Source organism: Talpa occidentalis, unplaced genomic scaffold, assembly GCF_014898055.3.
Source record: "Talpa occidentalis isolate TD23 unplaced genomic scaffold, MPIMG_talOcc4v2.1 talOcc4.9, whole genome shotgun sequence".
NCBI lineage: Eukaryota > Metazoa > Chordata > Mammalia > Eulipotyphla > Talpidae > Talpa > Talpa occidentalis.
This window is the reverse complement of record NW_023605305.1, coordinates 112,391,658-112,417,893: the sequence shown is the minus strand read 5'-3', so window position 1 is coordinate 112,417,893 and position 26,236 is coordinate 112,391,658. Positions and strand designations below refer to the sequence as shown.

At 53.3% G+C, this 26,236-nt stretch overlaps 1 protein-coding gene across 2 annotated transcripts; it reads right to left on the bottom strand.

Moving 5' to 3' along the window:
• Nucleotides 1–5,236: 5,236 nt before the first annotated feature.
• TENT5C (terminal nucleotidyltransferase 5C) lies at nt 5,237–26,236 on the bottom strand. Of its 2 annotated transcripts, none has more exons than XM_037499433.2 (2): nt 26,192–26,236; nt 5,237–10,805 (listed from the first exon to the last, which is right to left on the bottom strand). In XM_037499433.2, exon 2 carries the CDS (start codon nt 10,779–10,781, stop codon nt 9,606–9,608), a length of 1,176 nt encoding a protein of 391 aa, XP_037355330.1. In that variant the 5' UTR covers nt 10,782–10,805; nt 26,192–26,236; the 3' UTR covers nt 5,237–9,605. The 2 variants fall into 2 exon arrangements, with proteins under 2 accessions (XP_037355330.1, XP_037355329.1); XM_037499432.2 differs by lacking the exon at nt 26,192–26,236 and adding an exon at nt 24,603–24,707.

The following is a 26,236-nucleotide window of genomic DNA, read 5'->3' as shown; positions in this document are numbered from 1 at the left end:
ATTATCAGAAATGTGCGCATCCAGCAAGCCCAGCAGGCCACGAGCTCACAAAGGGCCCGACGCACAGAAGCAGGAGGTCGGGGCTATTCGGGCTCACGGTCCTAATTCCGGGAACAGGGAAGTTGCTCAGTGAAAGAACAGAAAATGTCATTGTATGGCGAGTTGGCTGTCGTCCTCTAGAACAGGGTCTTCCCTATCTGCTCACCCCCAGCTAGGGGCGGGGGCGGACATTTGAAGTTCTGGGGAATTGTGTGACTTGGCCATGCTTCGGGGGAGAGGCTAATTGGCTGTCTAGTGGAAATGATGATGACACTGCAGTCCGCGGGCCCGTGGGCGGTGGGGCGGCCTGCCAGGACAGGGTGCTGCCGGCACCCGGGCTCCCAGCCTGGCAGCTGGACAGGGTCCACACGCTTGGCTGCAGGTGCGCGGGGTTCGGCCCCGGCTGACTGTCCCCCAGCGGCTGCGTGGGCTGAGTGTGTACTTGACCTCCCTGCACCTTGGCTGTGCATCGGCTCAGTGGGGGTGGAGTGTGGGAGGACCGTCCCGAGCATCAGCGACAGCACAGGTGACGTCCCGCATCAGCCCTGGAGGTTTCGGTAAAGTGGGCGCTGGTGCTTTTCTCGCTTTTCTGATCTCCAGCGGGGCGAGGTGTCCGCGCCACACCTTAGTGCTTTAAATACCACTTGGTTTCTCTTTGCTCCCGAGCAGAGTGTCAACTCCTGGAGATTAGAGGCTGAGGAACAGATCCGGTCCTGTGCTTGAGGCTCCATGCCAATCGGCTGTTCCTTCAATTCTCAGCAAGTCCAAAGTCAGCAGTGTTGCCTGCTGGGGGGCGGCTGGGCTTGGCGAGGCCTTGAGAGCTCTTTGGGGGCAAAAGGAGGCCTTGGATCTGGACCTTTGGGCCCTCACTAAGTTCCTGCTCTTCTGCCTCTCTGCAGCGCGTCTCCCCTTATGCCGCTGGTGCAGGCCTGGCATCAGGCAGGAGGCGAGAAGCGTCACCCTTGGGGCTCAGAGCTGAGAACTGTGGCCTCTGGCCTGTGGTCCGACGTTTCTTGAAATAAAGGCTGTGCTCATTCAGCAGCAGCCAAAATCTAAAAGGCAATGTTGGGCCTCCCCGGTGGCGCAGCGGTTGAGCCCTGGGTTGCGAGGCTGCCCGCAGCCTCCGCGGCATCGGTTCGATCCCCGGCTGCTCCCCGGCCACCGGAGGAGGGTCCCACATGGCGCGCAGACCTCTCCTGCCGCCCGCTGCTCCCCTCAGCAGTGTACTTCGGTCCTTCTGCCTGCTCTGCTCCCCGCTCTGGCTCTGGTGAATTCTCTCACCCTCCCGTGCTTCTGACTGTACCCAGTGCTCGTATAAATGAATAAATCTTTTAAAAAAAAAATAAAATAAAAAATAAAGGCAATGTCAAAGAAAAAAACCACTTTCCTTTAGTAGGATCTAAAATAGGGTGGAAAAGAAGCCACTGCAAAGCTGCCTCTGGCCATAGCTGCGGAGAGGGATTCTCTTCTGGTCTGTTCGGAGCTGATCAAGGTAACCAGGGGGACGGGACAAAAACCCAAGGTCAGTCGGGTGCATGGAGCACACCTTAGGGAGGGGGGCACTCGCAGAGGGACATTCTCCACGGGAACCTGAAATGGTGCAGCCAGTGGCCACTCGGAGGCTGTTCCCAGCTGCCCAGCGCTGCTCACCCGCCTCCAGCTTCATGAGCCAATGTAAAGATTCTTCTTTCAAAAAGTCCTTGCTTAGCTGTCGTGTTTATTTAAAGATAAGATGACCCAACTCCCACTATATTTAGTGCATGAAAATCTGCAGGTGTGTGTGAGTCCGGGTTTCGTGGGCCGTCTTTGGAGTCTCCCCTACCCCCGCCTTGGTTTTATTGTTCGGTAGGTGGGGGTGAGGCTGGCTCCCCGACTTCTGCACCCCCTTCCCTTCTCCAGCTTTCAGGTAACTTAAATCCCCCTCGATTATGTAACTTCTTCTTTCAAGAAAAAAAGGAAGCTGTTTTCATTTCAATTCTGATGGAAAATGTTGTGCCAACCGCAGTGCCACGCGGGCGCCCCACTTTCATTATCAGCTGGCTGAGCTTTTGTCTTCAACTCATCCCTTTGGCTTCATGCAGTTCAGTCACCATCGACTTGGGAGACAGTCTCATCCCTCTTCCAAGGCTCCGCTTGGAGGCGGTGCCTCTTCCATGTGCACCCCCCAAAGGGTGGAACCCCAAGTCAGACACCCCTACTGCCTGGTCCTGGCTCTACCAGCTGTGTGGCGTTTGGGATCCTCTGTAAATGAAACCATCCTATGAGACCGACGGGGAGATGGCTGGCAATTCTCCCAGAGGACCTGGGGCTCCGGATATCCTCAGACATGTCGGCAGCCAGCGCTGGCCCCTGCCCGCCCCCCCCCCCCCAGCTTCACAGAGGGAGTGTTGTCCAAGAAAAACTGCTGGCCTGTCCAGGGAGCTCCTTCCCTGTGGAGGTGGAAGTGAATCTATCACCAGGCAACTCGACACCTCAGCCCTCGAGGAGGGGCTGGCTTAACAGCAGAAGCGTCTGCACAGGATGGACATTTCCAGGGCTCCCCCAGGGCTTTGTCCCCGAGGAACGGCGTGACCAGCCCCACCAGCCCGGCTTCCTGCCTCCTTGGCGGCCCACACAGAATTCTGCTCCCCAGAGGGACGCCGGTCAAGGGGCTGAGGGACGCTGGCTGGTCTGCTGGGTTAGCACATTCTTTCAACGACCTTGAGTCAGGTCGTCTGCAGGCCTGTCCTGGGGAGAGAAGCACCTTGGACAGCTCGGAGGTGCATGGAGTAACGGCCCCTGTCTGAGGGGTGGGGGCGGGTGCTCCCACATGCGGTTTTGGGGTTCCTGGGTGACATGTTTGGGACAGGTACTCGGTTGTGACTGTAGGGAGCCCTTGGTTGACTGAATGATTATCAGTCCATTTTCTTGCGACTTCCTCGTGACTTCAGTTTCCAGCAGACCCCCCGAGCACAGGCTCATAGTGAAGGGATTAAAGTTGTCCTGGAGAGTCTGGCCACAGTTGCTGCTGTGACACACACACACGCACATACACACGCACACACACACACAGTCATCCAGCTTCTTGCTCTGTCCTAGATGCCACCCTTGCTTTGCCTCCCAGCTCCACCTGCCACAGGTGCTCAAGGCCTCTGGAGGCGTGACGTCCCCCCACATTAGGCAGCAGTGGCGCCATGCACAGAAGCTTCGGCCTTTCCTCTCCCCGAGGTGGAAACTCTCAGCGCCTGCTAAAGCTCTTCGCATCTTCCAGCAAATATTCACCCCAAGTTGCAGCTAAGTGTGTTACTGCCCCACAAGTCACCCCTTGGACAGCGGAGGAGAAATAAGCACCGGCTGGCAGTAGGAGAGGGGACTGAGGGCCCACCTGGACTAGAGGACCAGAAAGGTGCGTCTGTTGGGGGTGCTGGGTGGGCGGGCGGGGAGTTAGGACGACACAACAGTGTGTGAAGACTGCGGCCCCCAGCACTGCCCTGGCTCCGGGGGTCAGGAGCTGTGATCGACAGAGTCGCAGAGGCCAGGACATGACGGCTGAGCCCGGGGGCTGCGCATCACTCTTCCCACACACGTTACTCTGCCCGTAAATACTGGCCCGGACACTACCTGGACTGCTGTTTCCTGGCTCCAGCACGAGGGTTACAACACATCCAGGTTAATATCCAGGATTCAGCCTCCCCATTGCTAGTGGCCCAAGTCCAAGTCCTCCAGGAGGAAAACATCAAGTTCAACATTTTAAGCACCAACTCCATGCCAGCTGTGTGGGCGGCAGGGGGGTGGGAAAACGAAATGTACTGGCGGCGGCAACGCAGGTGAAGAGCCGATGGAGACCAGCAGTTCACGGACAGAACAGCGGGTGGGCGGAGCGGCCCGGGAGGCCAGGGAAGGCATCTCAGCAGCAGGGCAGCGTGGACGTGACCACGCCTCTGGATCTGGAGGAGGCAAAGGGCTGGGCTGGCTGCAAAGATCTCCAAGCATCACGTTTTGGGGGCTGGCAGCACTGCTGTCTCAAGCAGTTTCCGACGCATGGGGAGGGCACGGTCCCATCTGGTGCAGCAAGAGCCTCGCACGGGTCAGGAAAGGTGGACGGAGACAGTGAGATGACTCCCAAAATAGCCCAGGCAAAACCCGAAGGCCACAGCAGAAAGGCAGCGCGTCGAGGAGCATCTCAGAAGGAACACACAGTACAAATGACGGGGGACAGACCCTGGAGTCGGCTCAAAGGCAAACAGAAGAGGATCGTAAATTTGCCCTTGGACTGACGGCCGTTCTGTGATGGTGGAGGGCAGGGGGAAAGCGGATCCGACCGTCTAGAGCAGATCTGGGTCCTGACGGTCCGGTCCATGCCCAACAGCTGGAACGGGGCGGTCAACTTCCAGGCTCAGGCCCCAACACGGACGCTGGTGGGGCTGGGAGAAGGCGGGGTAAAGATGGCACACGGGTAGTTAGGGCTGGGCTGGCGGGCTTCGGAGAAGGGACCCAAAAACACACTCCACCGAAGCGATCTGGAAGGACTCCGCACCCCCTGAGTTCCAGAGGAGCCTCATTGTCATCTGAGCCTTCAGAAGAGCAGCTAAGGGAAGCTGAAGGCGGACACAGTTTCCTTGATGGTGGTCCCGGAGACTCCCGTAGCAGTTCGAGAAATTCAGCACCGACTCGAGGCCTCAGGAGAGGCGGGGCTGGGGTGCAGAGGGTCTGTGAACTGCATCAAAGGGATTTGGAAACGGGGTCTACAGTACCTCTCTACACCTCCCAAACACCTAGCAGCTCCTCAAACATCACGTCTGTTACACTTTTTTTTTTTAAAAAAAAAGGAGAGAAATCACTGTAGCAGTTGCACATGGTATAGTGAGTTGAAGTTATTTTGATTCTCTTATTCAACTGGGCTTGGGGCTCAGGTCAAGCTCAAGAGAAATCTAGCGGTCAGTACCAAACTTAACGAGGTGCCAGGGAAGGCAGGTTTCCAGAGGGTGTGGTCTGCGACAAGGCTTAGTTAGGGACCTTGGAAAAGAGGCCAGAACAGTAAAGAAACTGCGACCCCCAAGGTAACCACCCCCAAGGTAACCAGACACCGTCCCCAGGCAGACAGGGCCGCCCCTCAGAGCAGCCAAGGCTGCAATGCTGATACGCAGCCACCCCCACGGGGCAGTTTCCTAAAACCGAAAACAAGGTTCACCGGCGCGGAGGCACGAGAGAATGCATGTAACGGACAAGGTTTGCTTTTTTTAAATATATCTTTATTTCTCAAACTCAAAGCTTTAATTCATCAGGTTCTAACACATTTTGCATTGACAAGTGATTTTACCTGCAGAGGTAAGGTCAGCGACCCTCACACCGAAGAGGAAGTCTCACGCAGCCTCCGTAGCCCTAAGAAACTCATTTTTCAAAGGCTATGCAAATATCACCAAAAGGAAAAAAAAAAAAAGCTCCCAATTTCGTCTAGTGAGTATATTTACTTTTCAGCTAGATCAATTTGGAAATTAATGGATAAAAACTCTTAATCATCCTAGAGAAGCTATTTTTTTTTTTTACCCATTAAAAAGAAAAAAAAAAGCAAAAAACACAGATGGCTTGAATTTTCAAATGCCCAGAGATCCAGAGTGGTTAATGACTTCCTCTTCAGTGGATGATCTTCTCACCTTCCTACGTAAACACACGACAATTTGTACCAACTCTCAGAAACCCAGGCAACACTCCAAGCATTTTCTTTTGCTTACACTTGAACATTTTTTTTTTTTTGAAGTGATAAGTAAACAAGATTTAGAACTTGAACTCACAAAAACAGCATTTCCTTTTCTGATCCTCACCTTGGAAGGCTCCACAAATAATCCTGAAGGGTTGCCAGGTCTTGTTAAATACCCACCTACCTCCCTTGGGGTTCTGAATTTAACGGCCTGAATGGGAGGAGGTTCCAAAGTCAGCTGTGAACGTTCTGGTGGCTGCCAGATGAAGGACGGGTTTTGCACCTTGGCAACTGCCAAGTTCTCGCACCTCACAGAATCAGAATCCCCCGCCCCCAGGGTCTCCCAAGTTAGCACCTCAGCCGGGCAGCCTAAGGCAGGGCCCTGGGGAGCAAGGGGCTCCTCTCCCAGCTGCGGGAGCATCATTTATTCTCGGAAGAGGACACCTGAGCTCAGAAGGTAGCTGCACTCTGAAACAAGGCACCTGGAAGTGAGCTAGAAAGGCACCGTCTCTTCAGTCAGGGAGTTGTTTTGAGTTGTCACCAGTTTCCCAAGTGAACAAAGCAGTACTAGTGACTGCCCTCGCCGACCCAGCTAGGGGGGCTGCTGCGGGGAGAGTGGATTGAAGGCTTTAGCAGTTGACGACGAGTGCGTCACCGCCAAACACAGGCTTGCACACAGCTCTGTGTGACGCAAATCCCCAGGGGAAAAAAAAAAATCAAACTGGAGGGGGAAGAAAAAAAAAAAAACAACTTGAATGTCGAAGCACATCTGCACCCATATAGCATCTGTTACCACATGCCAGGAGCCCAGAATCTTCCCCACCTGACTTTTTTCCCTTTGCCAGGTCCTCGAAGCAGCCGGCAGGAACCTGGATTTGCGGGTGTTAGTGACAGAGCCCAGTTTCAGAGTTGAAGTTACTGAGTGAGGACTAGTGTCTCAGCGCCAAGGTAGGACTGCAGGGTGAGATTCAAGTTCAGAGCCAAGAATTCGGTGTGTACCACCTTTTTCCTACCACAGGGGTGGGGGAAAAAGGTTCTTTTTAAATCTCACTGCTGCTCAAACGAATCCCAAGAAGCAGACTGGGACGCCAAGCTCGCAGAGAGCATCAGAGGCTGGTGGGAATTCTGGAGCAAAGGAGTCCGTTCACTTTACATGAGAACTTGCCTTTGCGCTTTAGTGCCCAGGGCCGCTGCCAAGTTTCATGTTACTCAACACGCACGCAAGAGGAGCCACTGGACCCAGCACAAGTTCAGAGTGCCTGCTGCCGTGTGAGCAGCGTGAAAGGCAGGTTTCAGCTGGATTTTCCAGATACCTGAAATGCAAGGTTTACCTGGCCTATTCGGAGGCTGGGAGCCGGCTCGCAGAGCAGGTGCAGACGCTCCTGGGCCGGGGCTGGGTTCTCACAGTGCAGCGCTGGTCTGCTGCCGCTTTGACGGATGGTTCTAGAACCCAAGTCTACTCTCAGACTCCAAAACAGCTGGGCTAATAACGTCAGGGGAAAGAGCCCTGACCAAGACGGTGATCGTGCGTGGTGGTAAAGAACTGGCAGGGTGGGAACTTCTAGCAACTTCCGTGCCTCCCTTCATCCTCAAAGGAAGGCTAGTACCGGATAGGGAAAAGAAAAATGCCCACGCAGAGAGCACACCAAGGACAAACTGCGGATTTAATTGTTGATGAGATCCCGATCCTGTCGTCACCCGGAGCCTCATCGACCTGATCCCCACGCCTTCCGGGAGATGCAATACTGACTTCTGTTAGCAAGCGCTCAGGCTGGCGGCGGCGTCACATTCCAGAGCTTTGGTTAAACAGATCTGTCACTTTTGTGCAAACACGTCGCCATTTGACCACCACGGCAGTTTTTTTTTTTTAAGGTCATGGATCACCACACAGTTTTTAAAGTCGGGATTCACTCTCTTTATTGCCACCCTCTTAACACTAACGCATCCCGGGGCCCCTCAATGGAGAAATGTCCTTGACGTCAGAGTCAGTTAATTCAAATTACACCCACAGCTCACAGCGCAACGGGAGACGGCCGTCCTCGCCAGGGCCTCTCACTCACCTGACGCCGCGCAACGTGGGTACCAGCTCGGTTTTGGATTTCAGCTATGTCCCGGCTGCGTTTAAAAGCACAAAGACCTCACCTCGCATTGCAGAAAAAAATCTGGCTCTCTCTTTAGAAAAGGGTAACCCACTCCTGTGCCACCTGGATCTGCAACAAGGTAACTTCATTGCTAAAAGCAAGGGGATGGCAATCACTCGAGGCTGGGATTTTGATGGCCACAGGAGAAAGTAAAAACTCAGGACCTCGGTGCTGACAAAAATCACTGCAGAAACCAAGCCGGATGGCAAACCCGAGTTTCTTGGCCCTTGATGGCCGAGAGTGCCGCTTTCTGAAAGATTCTGGAAAACGTTTCAAACCCCCAAGCCCCTTATCTACATCTACTGGGAAGCCATCGGGAGCCTAGAGCTCTCCCACTTACTAAGCTCGCTGCAGACTAGAGATTAACACTGTTTTCCTTCTAAAGTGCAGAATATAAACAAGTAAGGTCAAACCTATCAAAATAAGGAAGATCATTCTTCAGTCACTCAAAAACACCAGAATTCATCATCGCAAAGTGCATGCCAGGCCCGCTGAAGGCCAGGCCCGACCCCAGCGCAGCGCGGGGCCGGCAGGTCCAATTCTAAAGCAGTTTTGAGCCAAAGAACTCTGCTCACGGGAGCGGACCCCCCCCCCCCCCTCCAGCGGGTCACCCAGTTCCACTGAAATCCCTGAATTCGTTTGCTGTCCAAAAAAACCCGGAGAAGGATACGTCGCTATTCTGGAAAACAAAAACACTCACAAAACAGAAACAAGCAAAACCAGCCAAAATACTCCAGAAAAACAGCTTGTTACACTCGGAATGTGATCAAAGTGGGTTTCCAGCGACAACACGGGAAGACCCCGATGCCAGTCACGACAGGTTCTAGACTCGGCACAATCCTTGGTCTCAGGAAAAGCAAAACGACCGCGATGAGCTAAGGAGGGGTGGAAAGTGTCATTCAGCAAGAATTCCTTCAAGAAAAATTGAACATTCATGCTTCCTATTTACAATCGCCCCCCCCACCACCACCACCACCAAAATTCTACTTTAATAGTATGTCCCACATTGTATTTTGTTTTCAAGTTACATTTCAAGAAAAGGTCAGGGTTTTTTTTTTTGTTTGTTTTGTTTTGTTTTGTTTGTTAGTTTTTCCCTCGGCCATCTTTCGCCATTCCTCCTGACAGCACAGCATCAAAACCACAAAACACTTCCAACCAGATCTCAGATCTCCAGCTACTGGCTTTGGTTTATTGATGAAGAAAGTCTCAGCTCTGCTGATGGGGAATCAACATAAGCAATTCAGTCTCTTGAACAAAAAAAAAACAAAGTCACAAGCACACCCTCCTATTTGCCATTTTCTGCCTAAAATTGATACAAGAAAATAGACTGTCGGCACAACTTCCATGAAATTGCTGAGAACCCAGGGAAGGGCCAGCACCGCTGACTCCACAGGTGGCACAGCCTTCTCCAATGCCCCCGGCATCAACCCCGTCTCAACGCCCGCACAGAGCTCAACCCCCCTGTGCTGAGGCCTGGGACGTGACATGTTGGTGTCTATCTTGGAAAGATGTGGACGGGGGACACTTCCTCTAGCATTTTCCAAAGTGGCACTGAGTAACGGGTCCCTTTAGGGTTGGCTCATGAGCTACTGTAGACCCATTCCAATGGGCACACAAAGAAAAGCAAAGCAGAATCAGAGCTGAGTTCCCCTTTAAAAGCCAAACACCTACATCTAGAAGGAGGCTCCCCTACCTGAGAGCGCTTGCCCTAGCGGGGTGCCCACTGTGGGACCCCTCGGGTCTTAAGGTTAGTTGCAGGGCAGCCAGGTGGGGTAGGGCTGGCTGTAGGTCACGGGAGGGTGGGCCACGTAGTAGTTGCTGAAGTTGCCGTCGCTGATGTAAGGCGCCGGCTGGTAGTAGCAGGTGACGTTGGTGGCGTTGGGGATGGCGTTCTGCTCCGCCAGCACGCGCAGGGCCAGCAGGGAGATGAGGTTCAGGGTCTGCCTGCGCTCGTGGCCCATGAGGCACACGGTGCTCTCGTTCACGACCCTGCGCAGGATCATGAGGTAGTCATACTTGCTCTTCTCTCCCTCGGCAAAGTGGTTCTGCAGGTAGGTCTCCAGCTTCCGCTGCTGCTCGAAAATGTCCGGGAAGTCGATGAAGAACCGGGAGCACATGTACCGCTCCAGCGTCTTGATCTCCTCCTGGTCGGTGGGCCGGAAGTCCCGCGCCAGGAGGTTGCTGTACTTGAGCAGCCCCCCGCCCCGGATCTCCTCCGGGTGCTTGGTGGCGATCAGTCTGTTCTGCAGGTGGCCGAGGGCCTCCTCGAAGTCCCCGTACACGCTCTCCCCGATCACCGCGGGGTGCTGGTGCTCAGAGACGGGGCTGCCGGAGCAGTCGTAGAAGACGAGCAAGGAATCCAGGATGATCTGGAAGGAGTCCACGCTAAACTCGAACTGACGCCGGATGGAGTCGACGAACTTGAGCTCCACGTTCCTCCCGTTCTTGTTGGAGAGCGAGATGAGGCTCCAGCGGTCGGTGTCCGTGCAGACCTTGACCAGCTTCTGGACGTAAGCCTCCTTCAGGGTGACCGGGCTGATCTTGAGCTTGCTCACGCCCTCCGGCAGGAAGTTCAAGAGGGAACACAGAACCACATCTCTGACCAGCTGGAACTCCACCTCGGTGGGAAGAGCCACGTGGAAGATCAGGTCCAGGTCTTTGCAGCCCAGGCCGTTGTCTTTGACCAGGACGTGGCCCGCCGCCGAGCCGTTGAGCCGCACGTCCTGCACCCGGATGCCCGCCTCCTCCAGCTGGCTGCGGACCGTCTGCACGATGTCCTTCAGGGTGAGCTCCAGGGTCGGGAAGTTGCCGCGGCCGTGAATGGGGACGACTTCGGTCAGGACCTCGTGCAGCCGGCTCACCTGGTCCCAGCCGAGCACCCTGCGGGACACGCAGTCCCTGGCACCGCCGTTCTCCTCTGCCATCTTGGGGGTGTTCTTCCAGGGAAGCTGAAAGGCATGGGGTGGGAAACACAGTTAGGATTCACTCGGACACAGCAGAAGAGCTCGGGGGACTCAGAGAAGGTGCGCATTCGCCTCTGAACCTCCTCCTGGCTGTCAAATGGCAGTCAGTGGCACCTCCGGCTGGGGGCCGCTCTGAGGACTAAATGGGCCGGAGGGTAAGACAGTGTCTGCGCAGAGTGAGGGTGAAATACAGTCGACGGCTTCTTCACCAGATCCGATAATTTCATAATTCCCTTTTATGTGGCTTTTGCTTGGTTGGTGGTTTTCTGATTTTGTGTTTGTCTGCGTGAGGTGGGGTGGAGGGTGCTGGCGAGAAGGGAAGTGGACAAACTTCTTAAAAGAAGCAACCTTCGCGCATGTAAAGGGCCTAAATGTTTTGCTAATTTTCCTCCCTGCAGAACTCGCCTCCACCGCTTTGGGCTCCGACTAGATCTTAAAAGGAGGGATGCTGCCGCCCACAGACTGCCTTCCCGCCATCAGCAGATGGACCCCAGCTCTGGGCTACCACCACACCGACACAAGGGAGGGACCTCCGGCCAGGAGCAAGGACACTGGCTGTCCAAGAGCGAGAGCCGTGTGTCCGCTGCACCTAAGGGAGCAGCCCGCCCCATGGCCTACTCCCGTTGTCCAGAGGGAGACAGGGCATGCGCTGAAGGAAAACATACCCGGGTGAAAGGGTCAGGCCAGCCACATAGTGGCAGTGGAGCCGCCCTGCCCACCCAGGCGCCCCGGGGCAGCGAGCTCTTTCAGCTGTCCTCTGCAAAACAGATGCCTTGAAGTCACCAGAGGAGAATCAAGATAGCGCTGAGTACCAGGAGAAAAAGGTCACGTCCACATTCCACCTGCCTGAATCGCAGAGTGACCGGAGCAAAGGTATACTTTCCAGAACATGAAACGCAACAGATCGCTGGAAAACCTAATAGTATAAAAGCAAATGCTGACCTGTTCCAAAGCCAAGATGCCTGTGGATCCAGCAGGTCAAATATTAGCTAGATGAATGCAAACGCTGAGACAAAAGGCCAGGGTGCTAGCCTCAGGCCTCGCCCAGAGCAGACAGCTCCCCCACCCCGCTTCAGCACTCTGACTTGCCAGACATGAACAAAATCTACCCCCAACAGCTTCTGAGTTTCACTCTTTCACATCCAGCATGTGTGCTCCTGGGTGAAGTCCAAGCCCAGCTGCTGGTCTCACGCTCTGGCAGGAATCCCTGGTTTTACCTACACGGGATGGCTGATCCTTAGTGCAAGGGCACCACTGGATGCACCGCGACAAGCTTTCCTGCAGCTGGTGGTTACAGAGGTGGATCAGAACACGACCTGGCCAGGCAAGGTCATGTGTGGTAGAAAGCAGGCAGGCAAGGGGAGCTCCCTTGACTGGGTGGCCGGGAAAGCCACAGAAGCATCCACTCACGCAGAAGGGACTCCAGCCAGGAAGCCGACACCAGGAGCTCTCCCACAGCCCAGCGGAGAAAGCAGCGCGCACCGCATCTGAGGCCAGATCACAAGGTCCCTTTGAGGTCTACGTTAAGGGGCTGGATTTGCTTGGCTGCAGTGGGAAGGCAGATCACGTGGTCAAGAGGCTCTAGAGGGCCAGTCTGGGGATGATCCTCCCCTGATTGCTACAGAAGAATACTTGTCAAGGGGAAGATAAAAAAAAAATTTCCCTCGGACCTGTTTGGGCAACATTGAAAAGCCCCAGGTTACCTTGATGACACTATCAAAGTACTCCAAGGTCAGGGATGGCAAGCAGGATCTGATGAAATTCGTAACGCTCACGGTGGTTGGCATTTGGCTTCCAGTCAGACTTGGGACAGTGCAGGTCCCTATTTGCTGAGCTCCACATACACTCAGTTCTCTGGGGCCCCTTCATAACTCACATGCAGCCCACTTGTGCCTGTCACGTAGGGCACCACACACGGGAGTCCAAACGGTCACAGAAGCGATGGGTCTAAGAGCTCTGAGCGACTGCCGGCCTACCTGGGGCCTGCAACACAGGCGTCTGCCAGGTGTGTGGCTCTACCTAGGGAGATACAACTTGCTTTCCTCCATGTCTCACCTGTAATTGTGCCTACAAGGTTCATTTTTGTGCGATAGGCAGAAGTCACAGTGATTCAATCAGTATTGAGAGGGAGGGAGGGAACAAGATTTTTGATTCATTTCCAGAAGAACGTCAATCATGCAAGAGGTCTGGAGTAGGCATGACCTTTGATTCATGTGTCTGCATTGTTTTAAGGAGTTGTTTACAAAGAAGACCTCCAAGGTGATGTCAGGAATACTCCCACCTCGAGACTAGCGGCTCCGAGCATTAGTGGAGGAACCCGTGAGGCTGGCGAGCCTCTGCTGAGCGCGATCATCCCGTCCTCTGGGGGAGGGGAAGTCACATATGCCGGGAATGTTCCTATTTTTTTTTTTTTTTTTGAAGTCTGTAAACTTGTACTAGGCTTCAAAGTGAGTCTGTTTTAGCTGAGAGTTTGTAAGGTTTGTATGGGAGGAAGAACAGGAATAGTAAGAAAAGTTATGGAAAAAAGGAGAGATGTATGCTACCCCCACAGGAGGTATCAGAAGCCACAGTAATTGAAACATGGCGACGACAAAAAAAAAAGACAAATTGACAGAACAGAAATTTTAAGTCTTGAAATAAATCAAATACATAATGAGATTTAGTATATAAATGAGATTTAGATTTAGATTTAGTATCTATAAATACATAATGAGAAAAAACACTGAAACATCTAGATATCTAGATTTTTTAAAATAAAGGTGGTTCCTTGTTCCAAAGTAAGAGTTGGGTGGGTAAAGGACTTGAAAGAAGAACGTCCCCAGAGTATTAGGGGGAAAAATGGAATAATATGCAGTTACTTATAGAGAATAGGTAGCCCTTTCTGTATTACATAACACCTAAAAGTCAAATAATGGTATATGTTCCTATATGACAACAAGTTTCTACAGTGTAAAAACACCATAAAGAAGTCAAAAGGCAAAAACTAGGAAAATATTTGTAACATAGGGCAAATTACTCATCTCCTTAATGAAAAAGAAGCTGCTACAAATCAGAAATATTAGCCCTCCAACAGAGGGGACACAGGACTTGCGTAGACACTCAGATGCATAGCATGGTCAAGTGAAAACTTCAATGTGTCATTTCTACCTATCCCTGATAGGCGTCAGAGATACCGATGCTGATAAGCACCAAGAAGCCTGGCATGTCGGGCAACAGATGCCATCAGTAACCAACCACTCAGGTTCTGTCTACAGGACAGCGTGGGACTCTAATTTTAAGTGGATGCAACCTTCGACAATGCAATTCTAATTCCAGGATGTCTCCCCTGGACCCTGTCCTAGGCGCATGCTTGCAGACTATGCAGAGATGCTCGCTGAAATATTGTTTACAAAGCTACACGTATTCATCAGCGGGAGATGGTTAAACGACTCAGTTCACATATTCAACGCCATACACGCTGTTGTCCAGAAGAACAGCATCATCTCGGTATGTACGAACATGACGTGCTCATCAGGATTTATTCTTAGAAAAGCAAAGCAAGCGCAAAACTGCTTACACGATCACAAATTCGCGTAAAGATTCACAAGTAGGCTGCACCAAACGCTACCTCTGGGGGCATGAGAAAACTTCTTTCTTATTTCCGGCCTATTCAATTTGGAAACTACACATCTATTAGCTGAAAAAAATTAAGATCTTACGAGTCATATCTAGAAATCTTTACCCTAGGACTGTTCTCATCTGCCGCCTCGTTTAATTCCGTAATTTAGTTACAAGAGCTCCAAAACTTTTAAATAATGGATAAGCCATCTCGTCCCATCCTAAATTTGTTACCCAAAAATGCTTTTTTTGTGGCTTTAAGGAATTGGTATTTCTCATCTCCAACACATTATAGGTACCTCATAATACTGTCAGGTTAATTGTTCACTACAGCTGCAAGCACTCAATAAATGCAATAAACACTTTTTTAAAAGGACCCAAGATGCCTGTGGTTGTCATCTTCCAGGGCAACTTTTTCAGGCACACAGGAATAACTGACTGAGGGAGGTCTACAGAAAGGCAGTAGAGGAAATGGCAAATACAGAGACTGTGGTGTTTTTTTTTTTTTTTTTTTAATTCTCCCAATGCACCCTCATTAGAGGAGCTTCAGTTATTGAAGGCTGAAATTCAGGGCTGAGCTCACAAGGAGAGTCCAAATTAAGTTATTGGTGCCTATTAGAAAGAAATTCTTTGTTTCCCCTCACCCAGCCAAACAATTGAAATACCAGAACTACCTTTTTGAGCTACTTAGACAAACAACAGTATCGCTAGAATAAATCCAAGTCACAGGCCCCCTAGAGCTTAGTAACACACCAGAACTTAGTGTAACAGTTTCAGTTTTAATTAACCACTTGAATCCACACTGATATTACCCCCATGTGAAAGAATCACATGAAATGCACATTCCCAAGTCGAGAACGGCCCTGGTTAAGGGCAGATCCCCATTAGCAGAATTAGCAGCATTAACAAAATAGAGACTAGAAAATAATTAACTTGAGACCTGGTGAATTCAAACTAAAATACCTGGTTTTCCTTTTACTGTCTGAGGAGCAGAGTCGTTGTCTTTTGCACAGTGGAAACTGGGGAAGGTGGGAACCACAATTTTCTCACTGGCTTGAAAATTCACGCCTCTTTTGAAGAAGACCAATTAATCCCTGCCCAGGTCAAGCAACTTAACCTTCCAAAAAGTTTGACTCATGATTAGCCATTATCTCAGTTACCAGGTCCCTTTCTTCTGTCATCTGGCTGCAGCCGTGGTTCGAATACACACATTAAAAGAGAGCAGGTTTGGACACAGAGCCGCAGAGGGGGACAGGAAAAGACAAACAGGCTGGGTGAGCAGACCACGCTCCAGGAGACACGCCGACAGGCAGCCCGTCTCCGCGTGCCGCGGCCGGGACAGAGGCACTCAAGGCGGCTCGGTCTGAAAAACCTAGCTGAAGTAGGGAAAAGGCATTTTCTAGTGCTTCTCCATAGCATATCTAGAGCCCAGAAACACGGATGCCAGAGGCTGGGAGACAAGCTGGAGATGAAGTGCTAAGAGCATCATAAAACTTCCAGGCTTACGGTCAGTTTTAGGCCAAGCCAACACGGATTCCTCTCTCTCCTGCATGGAGGATGTGTCCACGAGCTCTTGGCACATGTGGAGACGCACATCAGGAAGTTAGAGACGGTACATATTTAAGACTAGTCTGAGCTACTGAACACGAAAGCCCCAGAAGCTGCTGTCCAGAGGTTTCATGGAAATGCTGCGCCTTGCAGCGAGCACCCTGCTGTGGTTGTCATCCATCCACCCAGAGACAACAGGGCCCGACCTCTTCCTCTGACTCCGCTGTGGGTGTAACAACATAAAAGAAACCTCACACAGGTCAGCATTTCAAGACAAAACGCCCTTTCTCTCAGACTGGGTGTTACCCGCAAAGTGCGGCTCTTCCTAGCAGCATTTCCTAGCTCAGGGCCAGAGCCCCGTTCACCGGCACAGACCAGGCCTGGGGACACATTCCAGGGGGGAGTGGACGCGGCTCCTGACCCAGTGGACCAGCGTGCCCTTGACTGGCCTCTTCGCACAAACTCTTCTCCCCAAGTACAATGGAAGACGTTAGAAAAAGAAGAAACTCTTCTGGCACACAAAAGCCCAGCGAATTTAAGAAGTGGGAAGTGGATGGGTGATACGCGTCACAGCATGCCTCCCAACTGCGGGCCTCCCTCGCCTGGGGGCTGAGCAACAATTCCAGGCCTGCTTCCGGTCCACCTGGGAAAGGGAGGTGCAGCGTGTGGAGCTGGCATCACGCGCCGTCTGGGCCACCTCACAGCAACGCCCATCAGCTCTCACAAGCCTCTGGGGAAGCCCAGTTCCCTTTTCACGAATTCAGGAATGAGGATCAGAAAAAGCGAAGTGGATTGATCCCGGGGCCTCAGCTCAGGCCCAGCGCAGCATGCCAACCCTGGGGCAAAGTCACAGTCGGGCCCTGGGGGGTGAGGCAGGGACACGCTGTGCACTGCGGCCATCACCTCCCGCTGCTCCTACAGGGGACCTTCCGAGCGCAAAGGTCTTACTGGCCCTACCCCAAGCAGGAGAAAGCCACCTTGTGAGCCCTGGAGCTGCGGCTCCTGCCCTGACCCTGCATGCTAAAGATGGCAAACCTCCAACAGATCGGCCCTCCCTGCCCACTGTGTTGCAGGCTCCAGTTAGAGGACAGGGTCAGCGCTTGCCTTCAAGGACACTCAGGTGGCCCAGGGGCACCCTCAGAGTGGCAGCAGAGATGACACACTGGCAGGGCTGAGGGGGACACACATCGGCTTTTACAGCAAACCTCTGACTAATCTACCCATATCTGTTTCCCATGGGGTTTGTCTCACTCTTTGCTCAGAAGCTCCAGCAGGTACTTATGGGCATTGAGCTTGCCAGGTGCTCCTTGCGTAGCTGCGGGCAGGGCCAGGGAACCCCAGAGGTGACTCCATGTCAGCCAGCTTCCCTGAGAGGAGCCTCCTAATGACAACATCCCCAATGGGCTGCCAGGCAGCACCAGCAGCTTTATTAGGATCCACCCATTTGACCCCCACACAGGCCCTGCACCCTCCTGTACAGGTCAGGAAACGGGACACTGGAGGTACGAGACCTGCAGGGCCACCCAAGGCCGTGCTGCTGCTGAGTGGCAGACCTGGGATGCAAGAGGCTTCCTGGATGGGGGGTGGGGTGAAGAAGCTTTGGCCCACATGTAGGGCTGGGCATGGAGCTTTGAAGACAAACGGCGCTCAGGTGGCTGTGGGAAGTAGAGGGCAATAAAAAGAAGGAAAGGGGAGAAGAGTATGAAGGATTTTCATAAAACGGGGGGAAAGCAGCTGGCTAGATGTGCGTGCTGAGGCCAGACGGCCAGCGCTGAAGGCACAGGCATTGCGTATGGATGGACTGACACACGGAGCAGATGTCAGCATCCCAGTCAACATGGATTCTGGCTGGAGTCACCAGAATTGAAAGCAATGAAGTGTAGAAATGCTAACAGTACTGCTGCTTGCTTTTAAAAGAAACAATAGCTAAGAGGCGAAGGCCCGGATCCCAGTGTCTGAGGGAGCTCTGAGATTCTGGCCTGGGCACAAGGCAGTGGTGATTTTAGAGTCACCAGTTCAGAAGAGAAAGAGCCAGGAGGAGTGCAAAGAGAAGCATTAGGTGGAGAAACCAATGGCACGAGAGCTAACGACCGGTCCTGAGCGAAGCACGAAAGCACGGCGCTCTCTCTGCTCACGGAACAGCGCAAGGGCCCGGGACATGCTCTGCTGGCCAGATCAGGAGCGCAAATCTGCGATAAGGCAGGGAACAGGACACTCCCTGCAGACGAGAGGACAACTTTGTCAGATCCCAGAAACAGATAACCCGATAGGAGATGCAGGGAGAAGGCAGGTGAAATGTGTACGAAGTGGCCAGGGCCCTCACAGCTAGCCCAGAGAGAAGCTTACAACAGAACTGAAAACAGAAACCACCTGGAATAGACGGACAAAGGTGTGCGTGTTGAGCCTGGAACTGGACACCTGCCACTTTCCCCACCTGCATCTAGTTTGACCTCTGCGACTCTTTCATTCTCAGAAGAGCCAGGCACTTCGGATGACCGTGGACTTGATACACGCAGGGTCAGTAAGTGAGCAGAAAGGAGGCAAACCAGGGTCAAAGTGGATTTGACCTTCTGAAGAGAAGCCCTCCCTTCCTCCTTGAATTCCTATGGGGAGTGAAGGCCAGAAGTTATCTAGGACCTGGGGGACAGCCTGAGGAAGCCTTTTGTCTGCTGGCTGCCAGCCTGCTCACCCCAAAGCCCTAGCCCACCCCCAGGGAGGAGATAACCGAGGCCCACACCTGGGTTGAATGTACATGGAATGAGTCTTTAGCAGACAAACCAAAGCAACAGGTCCTGATAAATTGCCTCATTTTTACAAAGGATAAAATATACTCTCTGCTAACTTTTCCCAAAAAGTTAGTTTTACAGTTACCCAAGCAAACACCCCACATCCATCCATCCATCCATCCTACCACCGTTCAAAGAAATAACTGCCCCGGGCCACCAAGCTGCAGCCCAAGGAAACATTTCTCAGCCTGGGACACGATAACCTCGCAGATGGCCTTTTCTCACTGTCAGATCACCTTCGGCCAGAGGTCTCAATCTATTTCCTCAGGGTTATCAGCAGCCCCCTAGCCATTTAACACCCGTGTTTACAAGCGTCAAGAAATTTGGTTAGATTCCCACGACACTGGGGTGCTGCCTGGGCCAAAGGGAGATAGCCCTGGGCCCAGGCAGGGACAGGCTGCACCATGAGGCCTCTGGCTTTGTGCCAGGCCTTGGGAGGTTGAGGGGCCCTTGCAAACGCCCACTTCTCATGCTTACTTCTCCCTGAGGTGGGCACAGGGTCTTCAGGCTGGCAGGGAGGGAGTGCTGTCTGCAGCACCCACCCTAAGACTCCCAACGGAGAGTGCTTTCCCGTGTTTCAAAATAGGATGCTTCAGCAAGTGTGGCTGGAGAGATAACACCCACTGGGCGGACTAAAGCTTTGGCTGCAAAACATCACCAGCAGAAAGAAAACACCGGCCCAGATATCAGAGCAAGCACAGCACGCGGGCGCTCAAGCGCAAGGAGTGCCCTGACAGCGCTGTGAACAGCGGCACCGGCCGAGGTCAGAGGCAGGAAGCTCGAGCTAGAAGCACGCATGCAACCCTTGGTTTATCCAAGGTGTCACACTATTGTTTATTTTTAAGTGTGTGTGTGTGTGTAGAACAATTGTGTGTGTGTGTGTGTGTGTGTGTGTGTAGAACAACTACTCTGGTATAGGCCAGAGGTTCGGGGGGGCGGGGGTGGATACATGATTCACCAGAGACAGAGTGGGGAGCAGAACAGATAAGTCTAATGAAATCCACTGCTGAGGGGAGCAGCAGGGAGACAGGAAAGGTCTGCTGTGCCACGTGGGTCAGCTCCCTGGCCAGCATCAAACTCAGGCTGCAGCTGAGATAGCGCTGAGACTTAACCCCTAGGCCACCAGGGAGGCCCTGTCACAGGGTTAACTGTTACACATGCAACACGAACTAGAAATAATCCTGGTTGCAACTCGGAACCCCTGCTCCACTCTCACGGAATGCCTTTTTCTGCCTCCGAGATGTTGCCAGTCTGAACTCATTTAAGAGATCCCCAAGGCTCTAGTTCTGGAGATGAACTAGACCAAGAAAAATAGGACAGGAGATGCTCTACTATACAGATGGCCAAGTTCACATAAAATCCATGGGTTTACAAACTGAGAGCCTCCAGGCTTTATCAAGGGGTGGCGTCTACCATCTCCACTGACTCTCCAGATCAGGGCTTTGAACAGTTGTCAGTCATCCAACATGAAACCTCAGTTCACTAACAGTTCCTGTCTCGAAACCAGCTGCATCGTGGACGTCATTGGGAAGGAGACGAGCAACTCCTAGTTGCTGGAATGGCTATAGCTCTGATCACACTTTGGATGGACATGCACACCCCACCCACACGCGGCTGGCCTCCAGTACAGGGAGGATGTACCTACACCCACAGTTCCAGTTTTGCACAGACCCTCCCCTGTGGGGTTAACATTCACATAAAGGCACCTGACCTAAGGGAACTGAGCATGGCACCAGCCTGAGAGAAGCACCAGCAGTTCCCCAGACAACAGCATAAATGCCACAAAGGAACAGAAGTTTTGCAGCGGGCAGAGTGGGGGGTAGAGGGATGGGATTAAGTGAGGGAGTCAGACCAGGGAATGGAAACTATTTCTGCACCAACTATACCTCAGGTGGTCCACCACCTTGTCTTTGGTGTGCCTGTGGGGAATGCAGGGTACAAGCCACAAATACAGCTGCCGGGGCTGATTAGCATTCAACTTGCTAATTGAACATCTCCCGGGGAATGCGGTGAGGTTAAGTATCTCAGACACCTTGTACTTGAGTTTTTCCCTCTTGCATTTTCATTCAAATTGTAATCAGTCATTTCATCCGCTGATAAACTGGTGGAGTCCACCCTGTTTCGGTCTCAGATTTTTATCTGCAGTTCTTTGAAATTCTGATACCTCTCTAAGAAGCTCCAGGGAAACCAAAGGGACACTGAACTGGGAATCAAGCAGCTGGTGCTGCAGTGCCAGCTCTGACTTCCAGGGCGAGTGGCTGTCAGCCTGTTCACCACAGTGACCGAATTTCCTTCCACTCTTGCAAAGAGCTGAGCGCTCGCTATGTTCCCGGTGGTCCTAGGAGCTTGCTCGCACTGTAAGATGGAGACGAAGCTCCTTGCCCTCCTGCCCTGCCCGTTCTATCCCAGCTCATGCTCTTTTTCCCGAGCTTTGCGCTGTTAACTCCTGCTCCCCACAAGTAGACTCAGAAGCTGAAACAGTTTTGCAGCGGGCCTGGACCTACACTGCCCCAAACCACAGCCACAAGCCTCATGTGGCTTGTCAGCTCTCGACATGGGTGTGAACATGAATGCCACACTCGACTTCAGGACCCTAAGTGAAATGCCTCACACATGGCTCTACGTTGCTTACAAACTGAAAAGATAGTTTTTTTTTTTTTTTTGTGGGACCCTCGCCGGCGGCCGGGGAACGAACCAGCGCTGCAGAGGCTGCGGGCAGCCTCGCAGCCCAGCGCTCAACCGCTGCACCAGCAGGGGAGGCCCTGAAAAGACAGTATTTTAAAAGGACAGGCTAAATTACTAAAGCTAATTGCGCTTGTTTGATTTGCCTTTTGAAAGTCACTACTTGATGGTGTTTCTCGTTAGATTTCTCTTGGACGGTGCTGGCCTACTGCCCTCGTGACAAGAAAGCGAAGCCTGGAGAGGTAAAGGCTCTGCCAGGACTGGGACGCAGCTCTGTTATGGATCATTCTCTTCCTACTGTCGCCACTGCACAGTCCCTCACGGGGCTGGCGGGAGCCGGCCAGGACCTCACAGAGTCAGCTGCTGCTGCTGTCACCAGCACAGGCCAGGGCCAAAGAGGGTGTGTTTGGGAGAAAGGGGCCGACAGGAAGGTAAGGGGGCGGATCACCCCTTGTTCTGTCTTCATGGGGGCTAAGCAAGGTGGGAGAAGCAAAGTATGGCAAGGGCGTAAGAGGGCTTGAGATTCATGGATAATTTTCTTCTCAAAATATGTGGCAGGTAGCAAATCTGGAGATGGATTTGGGACCTTATGTGCTCGAGCAATCAGAGATTTTTAAAACTAGAAAATACAGTGCAAGGAATGACTATCAAGCAGTACTGAGGAGCAGAGATTGGGAGGAGACCATCCTCAGAGGGCATCAGAAGCCTCCAGAAAGAGTTCAAAGCTGGAGTGAAGGAGTTGGGAAAGAGAAGCATCAGTGTTAAACATTGGAGTATGTGTCCTAGGAAGCAAAGGGGCGCAAGACTCATCCAGGAGGGTCAAGAGCGAACAGGTTAGAAAGGTACGGGTCTTGCCAAGGAGCTCAGCTGCTGGAGGGTGGCTCCAGGGAGTTCCTGAGTGGCATCTGGGGTGCATGGGACACAGAACCGACCAGAGGCAACCAGACCAACCATAAAGCAGGCCAGGGAGAGCAGTGGGGGATGAGGGAAAGAGAGGGGAAAAGATATCATGAGAGAGAAGGAAAGGAAAGGAAAGAATCAGCAAAACCAGCAACCAAGTGACCCGGGAGAGAGGCTGGGAGAGAGGCTGGGAGAGAGGCTGGGAGGGAGGTTGGCCTGGGGTGGAGGGAAGCCGGGGCTGCAGCTCAGCTTAAGCAGTTTCAGCTGTGGACTAATTAGTGCCTCTTCCAAACCTACACCCCTGAGGATTCCACTTAAAAAAGGACCCAGAAACTGCCCTGCTTTTGAGACTGGGGAGATTCTGAATCTATTTGTGTGGGAGGTAAGAGTTAATGGGGCAAAGTTATGGAAGAGGAGCGTGAGCTGGGATACAAGGAGCAGGGCAGGAGGGCAGTGAGCTCCAGGTCCATCTCCATCCTACCAACCCTCTGATTCAAAAGCTATAGCACCTGGGCCTACGGGAACAACACCTGTTTAACACAGGCCTCCCTCGAGAGGAACGGGCGGGCCAATGTGGTGCCAGCAGGCTCTGCATCCCCACAGAGAGTGCTCTCCCACATGCCAGGCTTGGCTCCAGGCCTAAGCAGGAACCCCTGCCTGCCTGGAACTCCTGAGCCAGTGATTAAGACAAGGGTGTGACAGCCGGGAGAGTCCTGAGTACACTGTGGGGCTCACACCTCCTGGGGCCTTTCACACCACCCCCTGGGCCTCCACAGCACCTGGCACCAGCTCCTGGCTAGGAAGCACTTAACTGCTTGCTGACGCTGATCACCACTATCAAGAAACACACACTGCCCAGTTTAGTGACCAAGACTCCCAAAGGCCCTGAGTCTGAAAAACACCCTGCATGAGAATTGCTTAACAGCAGCAATTATTTCTTCATATTCGTTTTTTCCTGTTATTCCAAGAAGTTCTGCAAACAACTCTAGAACAGGCAACAGGGCCCAGCTGTACAAAATCTACTCATTTTAAACAATCTACGAGGTTTCCTTCCCTAGTTGGGTTTAGACAAAGATGCTCTCTGGAGCCCATTTACATTCCAAATGTAAGTTTCCTTACAGAGTTTGCAAAAGGATTAAAAAAAAAAAAAAAAAAAAAAAAGTTTGAGATGAGACCAGGAGCCCCCGGGGGCATCCCAAGAGATCAGCACCACTGCTGAACCCAGCTGGGTTGAAGTAAGTGAACATTTCTTCAAACTCACAGGGGTTTGCTTCATCAGAACTCAGCTTATGCCAATGCGCTGAGCGTGGAACACAGTCGCAACGCCAAGATGGAAAACACATTTTTCTATACAGCCTTGTTTACCGCCCAGCAACACAAAAAAGCAGGCTTTCTCCCCTGTCAGCTCAGGCTCTGCCCTGCTCCCCCTCAGCCCCCACATGCATACGAGCCCACAAGATAACAGAAATGGTCGCAAATGCAAACACAACACCTGTTTAACTTGGCTCAGAAACGAAACTTGAACTTGAGATTTTCTTCTCGGCTCAGCAGGTTTAACACTCGGAGCTCTGGGATAAGCTTGCTCCCGGGACTGAGCCCAGGTATCTAGGGGAGGAGATACCCAAGACCAGGTACTACTCACTTGAACAGCTGGAGAAAAAAAAAATGTTTTCTGACTCTTAGGCAGCGTGTTCAGCCACTGGTGCTATGAGAACAAGGGCACTATGGTCCGGTCTGAGTTATCTTTATTGCCCTGTGTTCCTTGGATTGCAGAAGGACGGAGACCTCTCTGTGCTGATGGGTAGTGTGCCCTGGCCTTGAACACGGGCGGATGGAGGCTAAGTGTGGGGCTGCCGGGAGCTGGAGGAGCTCGCACAACTCAGGTTGGGGGTGAGCTAAGGAAACTAAGGGAGAGCCTCTGGCGCTCTACTGAATCACCTCCTTCTGTGACACCCAGGCCAAGAGCCAAATCCTTCCCTTCCAAAGTACCCCAACTTAACTTCTGGATACAAGGGAGCTGCTAGGGAAGAGACACAACATAAACGGTTGCTGTCAGCTATGCCTACACCCAACTGTCACTTAGGACGTGAGGGATCTTGCTTTTGGCCACAGTTTTGAGGCTTCCTGGCAGAACACAATTTTTTTTTTTTAAGTCTGGTGTTACGGGGCTCTCACCACAGCCACCCGAGTAATGACATACAACATACCAAAATCTGCTTTGTAAAAACTCCTTATGGAAAATAAAGGGGCTCTAAAGAGAGGGGTATACCTGAGGGCACAAGGTTTCAGTTATCTCAAGTAAAAGCTTGACTCCAGAGATAGTAAGTTTTCCATCTTCACAAACAAGAATGTCAAAGGACAGACCCACTGCTGGTCACGCTCAGACTGCTTCCCTGAAAGCGAAGAGAAAAGTCAGCATTCTCTCCTAGTCCCCAGGCCCCCCTTCACTGCGGGGTGTCCTGCAGCAGGTCTGCTCCCCAGCAGGACACCTCTGGGGACTGCAGCTGCACTGAGACTCTTGGAAAGTGCTCCCGCCACCGTCTGAGGCTGCCTGGCTGGCTCCCCTGCCAAGTTACTCACTGGACTAGGTCAGTGTAGCCAGCAGTGGCCACCCTCACCCCCCACCCCACCCCCCAACTGCCCCAAGCCAGCATTCTCCTTCAGGAGGCTTTAATCATCTTAACTTGATTTCCTGGGGCGCCTCTGGCTCCTCGCCACCCCCAGCCCCACCTAATACCCTGAAATGCTAACTGCACAACACAAACCATGACATGGTCTTTATAGACGCTTAAGGTGAGTGCACTGCAAGCTCTTCCTCGCATGTTAACCCCCAGGAAACAATCCAACAAGTTAAAAAGCAGGTCCCGGCTGGAGACAGGGCTCGGCCAGCCCTGCAGAAGCCCAGCCAGACCCAGGGAGGCGGTGAGGGGTCCCTCCCCCTGGCCCAGCTGTAAACCCCCGGCTCTAGCCAGGAGGGGTCTGCAGGTTCCTTTTCCAAAGAAACTCGCAGGACGGGGGCTCCCCCTGACTGCAGGTAGCGCCTTCTGCTTTCCAGCGCGCCCCGGGCTTCAGGTGTTGGGGCTGCCAACCTGTCCTCTCCAAGCTCTTCATCCTCACCCCACACCCCCTTCCTGCACCGGCAGGCCCGGCTGCACACCTCCCCCGAGCTCCTGCCCATCGGGCCCCCCGACTGCCGAGGCTCCTGGTCCCCAAAAGGGAGAAGTCGGGTCACGAACCCCGTATTCCCGGGAAGTTTCCAAGAGACGCGCAGCACTCAGGGCACTCGCTCGGGCCGCTCTGCGGCTCTGGGCGTCCATGGTCTAAGGGAGGGATCTCCGCATCGTCACCCCAAACCAGGCCCGGGCCTGGAGCCTGGGGGGCCCCCACTCCGGGCCGACACCGGCCCCGACCGCTGCGCCTCCAACTGCTGCTACGAAACCGCCGCGTTCGAATGTGCGCAGCGCGCGCCGGGGGGTGCGTGCGGGGGGGGCGCACCCCGCCAGCCCGAGGGCCGGCAGCTCGTGGGGGGCGCCCCGCGGGGGCCCCACGCCCCCTCTTCGGCCGCCCAGCCGCGGGGCGCGCGGTGCAGGAACTTTCTGGAACGCGCCGAGCCGGGCTGCTGAACTCTGGAAAGTCGCAGCCCCCCTCGGCGCTCCTCGCCTGGCCCTCGGGAGCGGGGTGCAGAAACGGGGTGCCGCTGCGAGAGCCGAGGGGGGCGGGGGCGCCAGGTGTCCGCACCTGTGCGCTCCCCCCGCCCCCCCGCCCCGGGCTCGGCCGGGACCTGAGCGCGGGCGCCGGGCAGCCCCCGGCAGCGCTCGCCGCAGCGTCGCCCTTTGGGGGTGCGGGCCGCGGACTAACCTGGGTGCAGAGGGGGGACGGCGCGGCGGGCGCGTGGGTGGGCGG

Bases quoted from the DNA above. Each gene is read 5' to 3' on its own strand.
- TENT5C (XM_037499433.2), bottom strand. From the start codon at position 10,781: ATGGCAGAGGAGAACGGCGGTGCCAGGGACTGCGTGTCCCGCAGGGTG.